The sequence below is a fragment of the Heliangelus exortis genome, chromosome 2 (genome assembly GCF_036169615.1).
Source record: "Heliangelus exortis chromosome 2, bHelExo1.hap1, whole genome shotgun sequence".
NCBI classification, from domain to species: Eukaryota; Metazoa; Chordata; class Aves; order Apodiformes; family Trochilidae; genus Heliangelus; species Heliangelus exortis.
In genome coordinates, this window is record NC_092423.1 from 50,356,335 (window position 1) to 50,370,618 (window position 14,284).

The window sequence follows — 14,284 nt, forward strand, 5'->3', positions numbered from 1 at the left end:
TGAAATTATTATTGTGAGAAATTGATTCTTCATACAAAAGAGTATTCTATGACTCTGTTCATAGATGGAAGGGAATATTAGTACTGTATGGAACTGAATGCAGCAACATATAGCTCTTTAAAAACGGCGATAGAAAATTCACATGTAAGTGAATTAAATCCTTGTATTGTCCAAATGGTAATGTTTCACAGTTGAATATTTAAAATCTTCCCTCCTTTGCTGGACATGATGACCTGTTTTACATAGTCCTCTTGAAATTACTGCAAATGTATGCTGAAAAAATTAATATGAAATTAAAATCATAGAGTCATAGAATCATAGAATTGGCTGGGTTGGAAGGGACCTCAGAGATCATCAAGTCCAACCCTTGATCCATTACTGCTGCAGTTACCAGACCATGGCACTGAGTGCCACATCCAGTCTCTTTTTAAATATCTCCAGGGATGGAGAATCCACCACTTCCCCGGGCAGCCCATTCCAATGTCTGATCACCCTCTCAGTAAAGAAATTCTTTTTAATGTCCAACCTAAACCTCCCTCAGCACAACTTGAGACCGTGCCCTCTTGTCTTGCTGAGTTGCCTGGGAAAAGAGACCAACCCCCCCCTGGCTAACCCCTCCTTTCAGGGAGTTGTAGAGAGTGATGAGGTCTTCCCTGAGCCTCCTCTTCTCCAGGCTGAACAGCCCCAGCTCCCTCAGCCTTTCCTCATAGGATCTGTGCTCGAGTCCCTTCACCAGCCTGGTTGCCCTCCTTTGGACCTGCTCCAGGACCTCAATCTCCTTCCTGAACTGAGGGGCCCAGAACTGGACACAGGACTCGAGGTGTGGCCTCACCAGCGCTGAGTACAGGGGCAGAATCCCTTCCCTGGACCTGCTGGCCACGCTGCTCCTGATACAGGCCAGGATGCCATTGGCCTTCTTGGCTACCTGGGCACACTGTTGGCTCATGTTCAGCTTCCTGTCAATCCAGACTCCAAGGTCCCTTTCTGCCTGGCTGCTCTCAGCCACTCTGTGCCCAGCCTGGAGCTCCCCATGGGGTTGTTGTGGCCAAAGTGCAGGACCCAGCACTTGGCCTTGTTGAACCTCATCCCGTTGGAATCAGCCCAACTCTCCAGTCTGTCCAGGTCCCTCTGCAGAGCCCTCCTGCCTTCCAGCTGATTGACACTTCCCCCCATCTTAGTGTCATCTGCAGATTTGCTGATGATGGACTCAATCCCCTCATCTAAATCGTCAATAAAGATATTAAATAGAACTGGGCCCAACACTGATCTCTGGGGGACACCACTAGTGACCGGCCACCAACTGGATCAGCACCGTTCAGCACCACTGTCTGAGCCCGGCCCTCCAGCCAGTTCCTAACCCAGCACAGATGCCCCTGTCCAAGCTGTGGGCTGACAGCTTTTTCAGGAGAATGCTGTGGGAGACGGTGTCAAAGGCCTTGCTGAAGTCCAGGTAGACCCCATCCACAGCCTTCCCCTCATCCACCAGGCGGGTCACCTGATCATAAAAGGAGATCAGGTTGGCCCTATAAAACTGATGGCTCTTTTTCACCTGAATTGCCTGCTTTGCCAAGGGTATGCAAAGGCTGTTTTTTAAAGGAAACTAATTTCTTCCTGTTTTACTTTTCATAGTCTGCTGGCTCTGTGTGAGCAATTGCTATTGGTAGTCTCCTTTCAGGCAGGAGCTATCGAAAGAGATTGCTTAAGAGTCTGTCTTCTACTCAGTAATAATGTGTCAGCTACTTATATCAGCATTGCAACTTAAAAATCTCTGTCTCTAGCTAATCACTAAGGCTGATTGCCTCACATATCACCTCTCTGAAATGTGTACATACTTACTATGAATTCTGTTCTTCTTAAGACACGTTTGTTCACGGATACCTGCTGTAAACATAGGTGTAATTAAACTAAAATAACAGTTTCTTAATGACAATGGGAAAATCTCTCTGCTGCTTTGTGTTGTGTTACACCCATATCCAGAGCCTGGGGGTCAGGGATAATTTTTCCCTTGCATGAGATTACAGATTTACACAGAATTGTCAGGGTTGGAAAAGACCTCTAAGATCACTGCATCCAGCCATCAACACAGAAAAAACTCAAACACCATGACCACTAGAGCATGTCCTGAAGTGCCTTATCTGCATGTTTCTTGAATACCTTCATGGATGGTGACTCTACCACCTACCTGAGCAGCCCGTTCCAGCATCTGACTACTCTTTCAGTAAAGAAAAAGTCAGATTACCTTTTTATGTTTATGTACAGAATGAAAACACATGGATTTAAAAAAAAAAATTTAAAAATCCACCTACTTCCTCACTCCCCTACCCTGAACTCTAATAGTACCACCACATGTCTATGTGTAAGTACAGTAAAGAAACAGTGCTTCTGACACACTTAGCCCCTCCACAGCCCAAGGTATTTATTTCTTTGCCCATCTGCTAGTCTTCCATCCCTTTGTCCCTTCCTCTGATGCCATTCAGGGCATCAGGATGGGGCATGTGTGCAAGCTATCTGATGGTTTGGTTGCGTGTGGGTGAATGCTTCTCCTCTGTGAAGAGCATTGCAGTGACAGTCTCATGGGTAGCAGTCCTGTTCAGCCACATCTTGATATCTGCATCCTGCTGTTGACAGCCAGGAACCTCTCCTGGTTTTTCTGCCATTGTTATGTCCTAACTAAGAGAACAATTTGCATGGCTGAAAGTGTTTGGTGGTTTAGCTGGTGTTCAAGCATTACCTGTTTTGTTCTTGGGCCTTCTGAACAGGCTGGGGACAAGATGCCTGTAGCAAGTAGGCTTATGGGGGCAGCTGGCCAGTTGATTTGATATTGCCAGGCTTTGGATGGGGAGATAATTACATAGAGGGGAAGTCCCTTGCTATGTAAGCATGACCACCCTAAACTGCTACCTGGTCACCGGGGCAGCAATCCTGAAGGAGCCTGCAGAGCAGTGCTAACTGATTCCAACTTCCCAGTGAATAAATTACTCTGATTTCTCCTGGTACTCAGGACATGATTCAGTTCCTCTGCAGCAACAAACTGAATTTTTAGGCAAATGTATAAACTAGTCAGCTAGGCTCTTTCTGTATCCAAACTAAAACTCGGTGTAAGATGACACTATCTCTAGAGGTACCTATGCCAGAGGCTATCTGCGTGTTTATCTTAGGTTGGAGGTCTGCTTTTCAAATAGCTGACATTTGAATCAATTGAATTGCTTTTTAGGCTTCTCGCTTTCTCCAGAGATAGTTCCCTAACAGATGAAGGTCTTGGGATGGAAGCTGCCAAGAGTAGTACAGAGATTAGCCCAGAGTAGGTTAGTAGGAAGCAAAGGGCAGATAGCCAAGTGGAATGATACGAGGTGCTGGGTCTCTGGCACAAACACTTCTATTTTAACCATAATAAATGCTTGTTGACTTTTAGTTAACAGTACCATTTTAGCTTACACTGTGTGTAATTTAAAGGAAGCCAGAATGCACATATGCAGTATAGGTAAAAGCCAGTCTGTAGACAATGCATATAAAAATAAGGAAAAGCAGTGCTCTCAACTCCTTAGGGTAGGGCATGTAGTTAATCAACTGTTACCATGTGGAACCAAGTAACTGATATGAGGAGGCTGGCACTCAGGGCACTGGCTGATAAGTTGTTCAAGCAGATCAATTTTCCCTCCAGGCAGGAGGGGAAGGAACAGATCTTGATCTCTGGAGCCTTGCTGAATCTTGGTGATTTTGCACTGGTGAAGTTTGCACCATGAAAAGATCTACTTCCTTGCTCTATTATGGCATGGCCTCAAGATTTGCATGTTGTAGATAAAGCATGACTGTGGATTCCTTAGTGCAACAAAATGTCTTAAAAACTAACTGCAGAGGAAGGAGAGGAGAAGAGAGAAAGCCAAGGGAGGAGTGGGGGAAACCCACTAGAGGTATAATAAGTGACTTGGGAAATAATAATGGCTTTCATTATTTGATTGGCCACAGGCCAAATCATCAGGGAGAATTATGCCTTCCAGGGAATCAAATGGGGTGCAATGACTTGGATGTATGTACTGATTGCTGCTGTTCCCCTATATAGTGACTTTTCAAGAGGGCCAATGAGAAGGAATGAAGGCAAATCCATGAACAAAGTAAATTGTGGTTCAAATGCCATAAGAATTGGAAATCTCTGTCTGGCAAGATGGAAAGAAAAATCTGTCAGTATCTCTTTAATTGTGGGATAGTCCCAGGAATGCTGTTGGAAACAGATTCTGTCTTCATCATGTATATATGGCAAAACTATGTAGTGTTAATTATTTTGCAATCTGTTTTTAACACTGTTAAAGCCCCAAGCTTTATTTTGTTGTGTAATGGTATAATTTTTATTGGTTCTGATTTTATTTGAATTGCTTTCAAAAATCGCTACTCTAATGTGGGAAATCACATTAAACTGGAGATTCATAGTTCAGTAGTGTGCAAAATGAGACTAAGAAATCAAATTAAAATGAAGACAAGCAAAATGCTATCAGCAGAGCTGTTTAGACAAGAGCAGAATTAGAGCGTTAAAAATGTTTTGCTGGTGAAATTGTTATTTGTTTGAAAAAACCCAAGTAAACAAATGAGAAAAAAAATCTCATTTTAAAGGAGTCATGACACCTAGGGATACTTTTGGCTTCATGGTGCCAGGGACTATGAGTTAGTGTGTGGAGGAGGTAGGCAGGTATATTTATGGGCATCTTTCAAGGCCTTCACATTTTCCTTTCCTACTACAGCCTCTTTCCTGTCATTTAACTTTGCAAATGTCCAGACCGGATGCTCCTTTACCACTTAGTTTTGCCCAACTATAAGTTTCAGTGGAAAGTCATATGATATTGTAATTTGTTAATACTGCATTTTTCCTGGACATGTCACAAAAGATGGACCTTGCTGTTGTTAGTGGATTACATCCAGTTAGAAGATGAACTGGGATTTACTGTGCTACTGCCTGCAGCCCATCTAGAGAAAGTGTAAACTGTTGCCAAGGATCATGCTGCTCAGCTTTAGTCACCTTACCTACCAGAGCTTAAATGCCTCAGGCTCTCTTGGTCCTTCAAGGAGAGAAAGTTTCTCTGGAGAGGATTTGGGTTTTAGGAGCTCTGACTCACCTTGGGAGTCGCTTCATGGCTGTAGCCTCAAGGTTCCTCATTTAGGCACCTTAGCTAGGTGCCTAAAATTAGATGATACAGGTTCCTCCTGTGTTTTTAAAGTAAACAATGTATTTCTTCTGAATTACAGAGCAGCTTGAGATGAAGTTAAGATGAAGTCCAAGCTCAAAATATTATTTGAGGCGTTTGTTTTTTTGTTTATTTTGTTTTCTGTGTCTGGAATTTATTTGATGCATTTGAATTTTCACCCATGGTGTGAAGTACTTTATGTAATGCAGAATGTGTGTGTATTGGGAAATATAAAATAGCATAAACCAAAACAATACTCCAGTGCATTTGAGACTGTTGCTTTTGTCAGTGTTTTGTACGGGAGAAAATAGTAAAGCTTGTAGCAAGCAGGAAGCATCAGAATGGATGAGCATTAAAAACTCACATTGCCTTCTGGCTGTCACACCTAAAAATAACATCAGTGTAGTGGATATTGCTCACAGTGACAATGTCTGATAAAATCGTAATAGATTGCAGATGGAGCATTTCTAGGAAATAGTAAAACAAAGAAGCTTTCAGGGAAGAATAACCTTTCCATAAACAACCTGCAGTACATAGCTGCATATACCAAGCACCTCAGGGGATTTCAGCTTAATTTGTCCTCTGAAGATGAAAAACCTTTTCTTAAGAGATTTACCAATTCTTGGTGCATCATGCCCAGGCCTGAAAAGTGCTGAGCTCTTCTTTGGGGTGTTAAGTATTTTTAGGTTGCAGTGATGGGAGAAATGAAACTGCTTTGAAAAGCATCTGCTTGTAAAATTGATTCAGTTTAAGTTTGTGGAAAAAAAAAGTTCCAAGCAATGTTCTCAAAGGCAGCTTCTGTAGTCCATTCTCACCAGAACCCAGAGTCTCAGGTGTTCCTTACCATCAGAAAACCTGTGGGATAGGGACTTCTCTGCCACCTTTGCCCCTCTGCTCCTCACCTTTGGATTCATAGCCAGAAGGCTTCAGAAGCAATATTGTTATAAAAATGAGGTTTAGGCTAAAGAGCAACCAGGTAGTGGGCAAGAGAAAGATTCAAAGCAAAAGCAAGGCTTCATGCAATGTTTAGCTAAACTGTGGACCTCCCTGCCAAAGGATGCTGAGGGTGTGCTGGAAGATTAAGCTGACTGAACAGAGAACTTCTGGTTTTGAACATAGGGAAACCATGGTTGGTACCTCAGGAGGTACCCAAGTTGCTGGTGGCTGGTTATCTAGTACCCTCACAGCCTGCTTTGTTCTTGATACTTTTATCATCTGTTTTTGGGCAAAGATGGAGATATGATGGCAAGTTCTGTGTATAGGACAGTGGGTTCAATGGACCTTTGGTCTCACCCAGTAGGGCTGCATTTTCCACTACTCTCCCCTGCCCCCCTCTTCTCCCTTAATATTCAAAGTCAGCTCTTTAGTTGACTTAGGCTATCTGAGACATTTCTGAAAAGATAAAAATTCAGAGTTGTTAATTCTGCTAACTTCAGTGGCAGGTACTATGAAAGCATATGGGTGCCTGAGGTCTGAATTCATCACTACTACTGTGAAACTTGATAGTGTTAGGAACTGGATCAACAGGAGTACAAACATGGAAAACCAGGAAGACAGAGAGCCATCCCAGATGAAGTGGGTAGGAGTTTTGTCCTTGACTTTCAGGGGACTACAGTTTTACTTTATGCTTTCATTTTCTCTTTCTCACACTGAGAGCCAGAGGATCTAGGACTGAAATAACAAGTCATGGTTTTGAGCTGACAGATAGAAGTATCTTGCCATGAACTTGATTTTTCAAAGTTTAAGCTTGGGAAGGAATTTGGGTGTAGAGTGCAATTAAAAATGTTTCAGTCTTGCTGAGACAAATCTACATAAATAACATGCCTTTTATACTGTAGGGGAGAAACAGACTGTCTGGGGACAGGGAGACAGTGTTGAATATCTGTTACAGGTGGTTGTTTTTTCTCAACTTCATTTAGCATGCGTGTTGGAATATGGCAGATCGGATGGATATTTGGTCCTTGGTTAAAATAGACTTCCTGAAAACATGCTAACTTTTTTACACATCGAAAATTAAATGGAAAATATTAAAGTAACTTCTGTTTTACGTGTTGACAAATCAAATGTTACCATGGATACCCTGGTCTGTTTACAGCACTAATAATAAATATTTTCAATTCACACTGTGCTTTTCATCTCAAAGGATCCCCAGGTGGTTTACAAATGACATACATGGATTGCTGTACACGACACTGAACTTACAGCCTCAAGAACTGCCTAACAACTTATATTAGTACTACCTGGCAGTGGAAAGTAGAAAATGTACTGTACCCTGAGAGGATCTGTAGGGATTGTTTGGGAAAGCTGAACATAAATGGCAGAGCTGAGTTCTAGCCAAGAGGTGAACTGTAAAATGCAAAAGATCAGATAGGATCAGGTATCAAGTTACTGATATGATTTGGTAGGTCTCTGAGAAGGTGGATTAAGTTTTTACTATAGCTGGGAAGAAATTCTTTCCTTCTTGAAATTCTTTCAGGTCAAGACCTTTTCCTTCACACCCCAAGGTGTGTGTATCCACAGTTTAAAAGAGAGAGAGCATCCTGCTGCAAACAGCCAGAGTAGGGCCCTCTCCAGGGGTGCAGGAGATACAGCTTTTCTCACCTTCTGTGATCACTTTGCCCTTGAGAGTGACTGTCTTTACTCTTCCTCAGACAATTGTTCACTCTGACCTAAATGAGCTTATCAAAATAATAGTTATTTGAATTAGTATTACTTAAGGTTTGAACAAGATATTGTTGCGAGGTAACTCAGGTGTGAATGGCCAGGTCATTTTCTCTCTGGCAATTTGTATGAAGTGGCTGAAACCCCAAAGAAGGAGATGAGAAAAGACCAACATGGGTATGGGAGTAGCTTGGTGCTCTGGGTGTTCTCCTGAGGAGATGCTCGTACACCTCTCCTGCTTCCTACATAAGTGTGTGGTCAAAGCCAGGGAGCAGACAGGACTGAGCCTGCCTGTCTTTTTAGAACAAAGTTTCACCTGAAACTAAGAAACTGGACTGCAATTTCATGATTGACACTGGTATCCTCTCACATTTTTTCTGCATGAATCAATACTTTGTGACTAAAGGACAAAGATGGTGTCATCAACTACATACACTTTAAAACCCCCTCAAACCCTGTCAGTTCCAATACTTACCTTTCCTTTAGATAACATTTAACTTCGTGCTTTCTAGGTATAGCATGAGTAATTCTCTATGCTTTTACTTTCTTAGGCAGAGCATTAGTGCTTATGTGACCTATATAATCAGTGACAGAGAAAGTGATTCCTTAGAAACCCAGTATACTCTGTTTTTCTACATTGTTTAGGAGATGCAGCCTCATGAAGAAATCCAGTATTTGTCTTGACAACTCTTCATTGCAGTGGCTTCTTTTATAGCAGCAGCTCTTTTACATTCCTAAGCTATGCCTATCCTCCTGAGGTCAAAAATAATTGCAGGTGCAAGTGATAGAAGTGCTATGGCTAAATAGTTATTATTATTTCACACTTCACTCTTGAAAGAACAAGAAACCTGAAGATCATGTCCTCCTTCCTGTAAAAACAAACAAACCAACCTGTGCTACTAATAGGTTTTTTCCTAATGAAAAAGAAATTAATATAATGATTATAGTAAGAATTATAAATAATTATTGATATCATAGTGTTAGTATAATCAATTGATAATACAGATTGCCCTGTACTATTGATAATCTAAATAATAAAATTATTAGCCACAAAGGTCTATTTGCCTGAGGTTCTTCATTGGGATAGAATTAATCAGATTTTAAATAAGCAGAATTTAATAAGGAGTTCAGTAGTGACTCTATTCCATCCTTTAAAGACAGGGAATTTTAAAAGTGCAACATTTCTATCTGACTTAACCTTTTGCTGAGAAACCAAGGTAGGGTTGATGTTTAAACCTTAGACACAGACTGGGTTTGCTGATATTTTGTAAACTTTTCCATGTGTGTTGGGATAGCTTTTAGCAAACTGTGTTTCAGCTATTATTTTGATGGTAGTCTTACTGAAATTTCTGAAACTCAGTCTTTCCATGTAGTTTCTACCCAGAACAATGCAAAATCTGATGAATTTACCTGGAATTTGCTTTTGTGCTTGGGAACCTGAAAAATTGGGGCATTTTGGTAGCATGTTTCTATATTAGCACATGTTACAGGAAAAGGAAAAAGATTGCACAAATTTATGTGAAGTGGGATCTGAGTGTTTTCTTGGATACCTATTTATAAAAACTTGGCTTGCTGTTAGCCTTCTATGAAAACTTTGCCAGCCTTGACTCTTTTTCTTTTTTTTTTTTTTTTTTTTTTTTTTCTTCCCTGCTTATAGGATAGGGATGATTTACCTGCCTTTTTCAAAAGATTGCTGCAAGCACTTTGAATCACATTTTTAAAACACTACTGGGTAAAAAACTGCAGCGAGGAGTTTACAAACCGTGTGATGAGCCACCAGGAGGAGGAAGAGGTGGAAAGACTGTGTGTGTGTGTACATTTTGCTCAGTTTATCATCATTACTGCTAAATTACTTTTGTTGTTTTCCCACAGTCACTTTACACTCTTACTGGTAATGCCTTGCCTTCTGCTGTCACTTGTATTTCTAGAGACTTGCTGTTAGTATAAGCAGTATCTGATGGATGAGGTACTGTAATCTTGGGTTGATTTGGTAGATCTCAAACGTTTAAAAAATGTTGCTTGTATTTGAAGGGCTGAAATCTGAGCGTATTTTGCTGCGAGTCAGAAATCCCCGTGAGTTAGAAGAGCCACGGAAAGCAGGGGCTGCAGCACAGCAGGGAATAAAAGGAGCGTCAGTGGGCAGATCACAGCAATATCTAACCCTTCATCTTTTTTTTTTTTTTTTTTTTTTTTTTTCTTTTTAAAATTGTGTGCTGACTCCTACACGGAGATTTCCCAGATACAGCCGGCTTCTTGACTCTGCTAGCCTTGCACTGCTGGGTTAGATACTGGAGCCTCTAACCAGTTGTTCAACTGGGAGCAGGCAGGTCGGTAAGAAGCCAGGGAGAGGGGCAGGGGGAGGAGAAAGCTGCTGGGTGCCTGCCTCTCGGATTCAGCTCCCCGCAGCAGGAGATGTGTGGGGTTGGGTGTGTGCGCTGTCTCCGGCAGATACTCAAAGGCAGCTAAGAGGGAACTCAAGCGCTCTGCTTCCACAGGGGAGAGGAAGGCTGCTGCTGAGAGTACAAGCTGGCAGGATCATGACAGAGCCAAGCAGCAGAAAGGAGGGATTTAAAAAATGCCGGAGTGCTACTTTCAGCATCGATGGCTATAGCTTTACAATTGGTGAGCCTGATTTCATTCGTCTTCTTTCCCTTCGTTGTTTCTCTTTCTTTCCTCTCTTTCTTTGCAGCTTCAGTAAGTCCAGGTAAAAGACTGCTGTTGACAACTGCCTTTTGTCAAGATATGCCTTTAAAATGTATAGATGCTCTGCAACTATTCTCTGGGCTGGTTTTCCGTGCTGCCTTCTATATTTTCTTCTGCCCAAGAAACTTGCCTTTGATACGCAGCCTCTCTTAAATCCTTTTGCTGGGTTTTGGCACGAGTTCACTGACATGTTTGCAGAACTTTTGTTTTGGAACCTTATCTCAGGCAAGCCTGGGCTTCAGGATTGTAGGTTTCCAACTTGTTAGCTGTGTTTCCTTCCAATGAACCCAGAACATAACTCCTTGGGAGCCTTGGCTTTGCTTCCAAAATTTCTGTGTTCACTTAGTGCTTCCAAATTCTGTAAACTTTTGCCATTTCTCCTTTTGTGTAAGGATGTACATAACAGTTCTTGTTGCCTCTAAAACACAGAAATTGCTATGAATTGCATAGATACTGTGAGAGATTAGGACTTTTAGGACTGGTTGTTGCAGCTGTTTGAAGAGTGCAGATTATTGTTCACTGTCTCAGGGAAACGTGAGGCTTCTCAAGCCAACAGGTGCCTATCTATTTTTCCAAGAGACTTGTGCAAAAGTTAAAATCTGAGGGTTCCCTGAGCAGGCTGCTTTGCTAAAGCTGTGTATCTCACTAGGCTACATTATATAAATCCCTGCAAGTCTTAGAAACAAGGCAAGCTTACATCCTATTTTAAATTTTCCATGAAAACCGAGTTAAAGTATGTGGAACGCTTAGTTGCAATAAATAATTGATACAAATTCCCCTTGAATACCCTTAAGATGAGAGAGACTCTGCTTCCTTGCAGGTGTGAACTCAGGAAAGTTTTCCCTGATTTTTACAAGTGTAATTGGCTCAAAATTTCATCTAATAGTGTTGGATACAAGCTTTTTATTGGTGTGAGAGGAGGTACCTGTTTATTCCTCTGCTTTATGGAAATTTTGTTTGACAGTCATTAACATCATGCAAACATTAAACTCACTGAAGCAAATTTGAGATGGAAACATATTTCATTAAAGTATCTTCATGTAATCATCTGTTAATGTGCATATAGCATTGTAAAGGTGAAACTGTCAGGCAAATGCTACTTTTGAAATTTTTTTCCTGAATAGGAAGGTGATAGTCTTTCCACAGGTTAAGTTGCAGCATGCAACTCTTTTTTGAACTCTTTTACCTTAATTTGCCCTCCTCTCAGCATCATTACTAATAGTGTTATTTCATGAGTTTGTGTCAGTCTGGAGGGATAAGCATTTCCTTTCTAAAGGCACATTATCTGAAGATGCTGAACATTTATGGATGTGCCTAATTTTTTTTTTTAATTTTTTTTTAAATTTTTTTTTTGTGTGAACAAACCAACAGGATTGCCGTGTTTGTTGCTCTGCTGTCTTAATAGCTACTCATGCTCATCAAGTGAACAGACCAAATTTTGGATAAAGTGACTCAGGTTCAGAATTGCAGCTTCTTCTGCTTCTTAGGATAGTTGTTGCATAGGAGATCCTGTGCTATTTTCTTCTCTTTGGTGCACAGAACTAGCATATTGATTCTGTGATCTGTGCATTACATAACATTTATTTTTGTATGTGGGCAAGTGTGCATTGGATTGACTCACATAACCATGAAAAACTTTGTAAACATGCTATCTAGTATTAGCAGCATTGTGTGGTAGACAGACCTGAATAATTAATGTATTCGTTAATCTTTGTTTTGAAGAAAAAGGAATGTTTCCAGAAGACCCCACAGCAACATCAGCGTGTCAGGGATGGGCTTGAACTTTTTTTTTCATCAGATGAGACTTTGATGTAGATATCTAGTCTTCGATACTGCAGATTTCTAACAAGTTCTTGGGAAATGCTGAGTGTCTGCTGCTGAAGTATCAGCTGGGAGAGGAGGCTGATGCTCTTGGGGTAGAGAGTAATATCAGGTTGAGAGAAATGAGTTTCCATTTGGGTGCAAAAGAAAAATATTTTGCACTGATTCACCCTTACACTAATTGTTAAGAAAGGATGAACTGGGTCTGACATCAAACATGAAAGTATGTGGGCATGGAAGGAGGCTGGTGCAAGAAGAGCTCCTTGCTGATGGCTTGCAGTTAGACAGCCCCATGTCTCTGGAGATGGTCAGCAGCTGATCCCACAGCAGCATCACCTGGAACAGCTCTAGTTTTCACCTTGGTTGTTTACAATGCTTACGGTGGGACAGGAGAGCTGTGGGAACCCTGCACTTCCTTACAAATCCTTTTGGAAGAAAGGGATGTACCCTTCCTGAAAGACAAATGCATTTGGATACTCTGTAGCTTTTTTCCTTATAGAGAAAGAGGTAGTTTAACATCCCGTTACCACCCTGAGGAGGTCTGAGGTGTGCTGCTCAGGTTACACGGAAGCTTTCCATGCAATTTTGGATATTTTGATTTTATGGACTTTCTGCATTGGTAGTGTGATGAAAAGGGACAGCAGTTGAGCCACAGTGTGAGCCATTTTGTGGGACCATTCAAGACCGGAATCGTGTAATTTAATTTCCTCTAGAAAGTTTGTATCTCAGAAGAAGGCTTTGGGAGCAAATCTCAGGTTCTGTCAAGTTTTGTATACACAAGTTATTGTATTTGTGCTCTAGCTTAAGTTTGGCTAAATTTTCCTCCACTAAAAGTTAAATCATAATTAACTGATTAAAGGTGCAAGACAGAAAAATATCTACTGCCTTTAAGCCCGGGAAAATGGTAAAGACAAACATTAACAAAAGAATATTTTCTTTCTGTGTTTATCACCTTCCTATGATTAAGAGCTAACTTCAATAGAACTCCCACTCTCTGCTTTTCATATCCAGAAGCACTTGGCAACACAGTTTTGTCCCATCCCTTGTATCTAGTAAAGTTATTTTTATAGATTAGAATGAAATGAAGAGACAGGGGGTTCTCCTGTAACTCAGGTGTTACTGGAGAGGAGGGATGTGGCACTGAAACACTTAGTCTAACTCACAGCAGTTGATTCTAAATCTTGCAGAAAAGTTTCTTTAGGAGGACACCATCTCTGTTTTGTGTGCAAAAGCTCTCTCTCCAGTTGTTACCAAAGAGCTGAGGTTTTTCTTGGTGGTGCATGTGGCCCCTAATTTGAAAGAATTCTTTTAAAATGGAGTTTTCTTAATGTTGCTGGAGTTTCTCATGTTGAATTTTGCTGCTTGAAACCCATTTTACCATCCCTTTCAACCTAACAGGAAGAACAGCCAAAGTAGTTTTTGCTACTCCCTCTGACTGATCACTTAAAAATGCCCTCTGTGTTTTGGTCAAAGAAAATGTTGCTTGAGGAGATGCATGTGCTGTGTTAGTCTGAGCTGGGGAAGATGGGAAGCAAGCTGAATATTGAATTCAGCTTTATTAGGAGAAGGAAAAATACCTTCAGCTCTGTGTTGTGTGTTAATTTTTAAAGAGAATGATGCTGCAGATTAAAGGTTGTCCACTAAGAGTTGAATAGACAGGAATGGGTTTTTAAAAATTATTCTAGAAAGAAACCAGAGAAATAAGAGCAGTTTCAGTTTCTATAGTGTGTTTTGGCCAGAGAGGTGTATACATTAACTGTTTTGGTTTTGTTTATTTTCAATCATATTGGGATTTCTCATTCATCTGAGGACAGCAGCACCTTTGCAACCCACAAAAGAGGCAGGTTTCAGCAGAAGACATCTGTAGGCCCATGTGCTGTGCATTTTCATAGAGATTTACTTTAGTTCTGTCCTTAGTTGCTTGT

General features: G+C 41.1%; 2 protein-coding genes across 6 annotated transcripts in view; both read left to right on the forward strand.

Annotated features, from left to right (window-relative positions):
• LSM5 (LSM5 homolog, U6 small nuclear RNA and mRNA degradation associated) overlaps positions 1–14,284 on the forward strand; it is a 591,871-nt gene that overhangs the window by 67,946 nt on the left and 509,641 nt on the right. The gene's annotated exons all lie outside the window — the stretch shown is intronic.
• PDE1C (phosphodiesterase 1C) overlaps positions 10,192–14,284 on the forward strand; it is a 286,285-nt gene continuing 282,192 nt past the window's right edge. The window contains exon 1 of one of the 4 annotated variants that reach the window (XM_071736084.1): positions 10,192–10,457. In XM_071736084.1, the coding sequence (XP_071592185.1) occupies positions 10,373–10,457 (85 nt within the window). In that variant the 5' untranslated portion in view covers positions 10,192–10,372. The remainder of the gene's footprint in view (positions 10,458–14,284) is intronic. The other 3 variants (XM_071736077.1, XM_071736078.1, XM_071736083.1) reach the window with 3 other exon arrangements.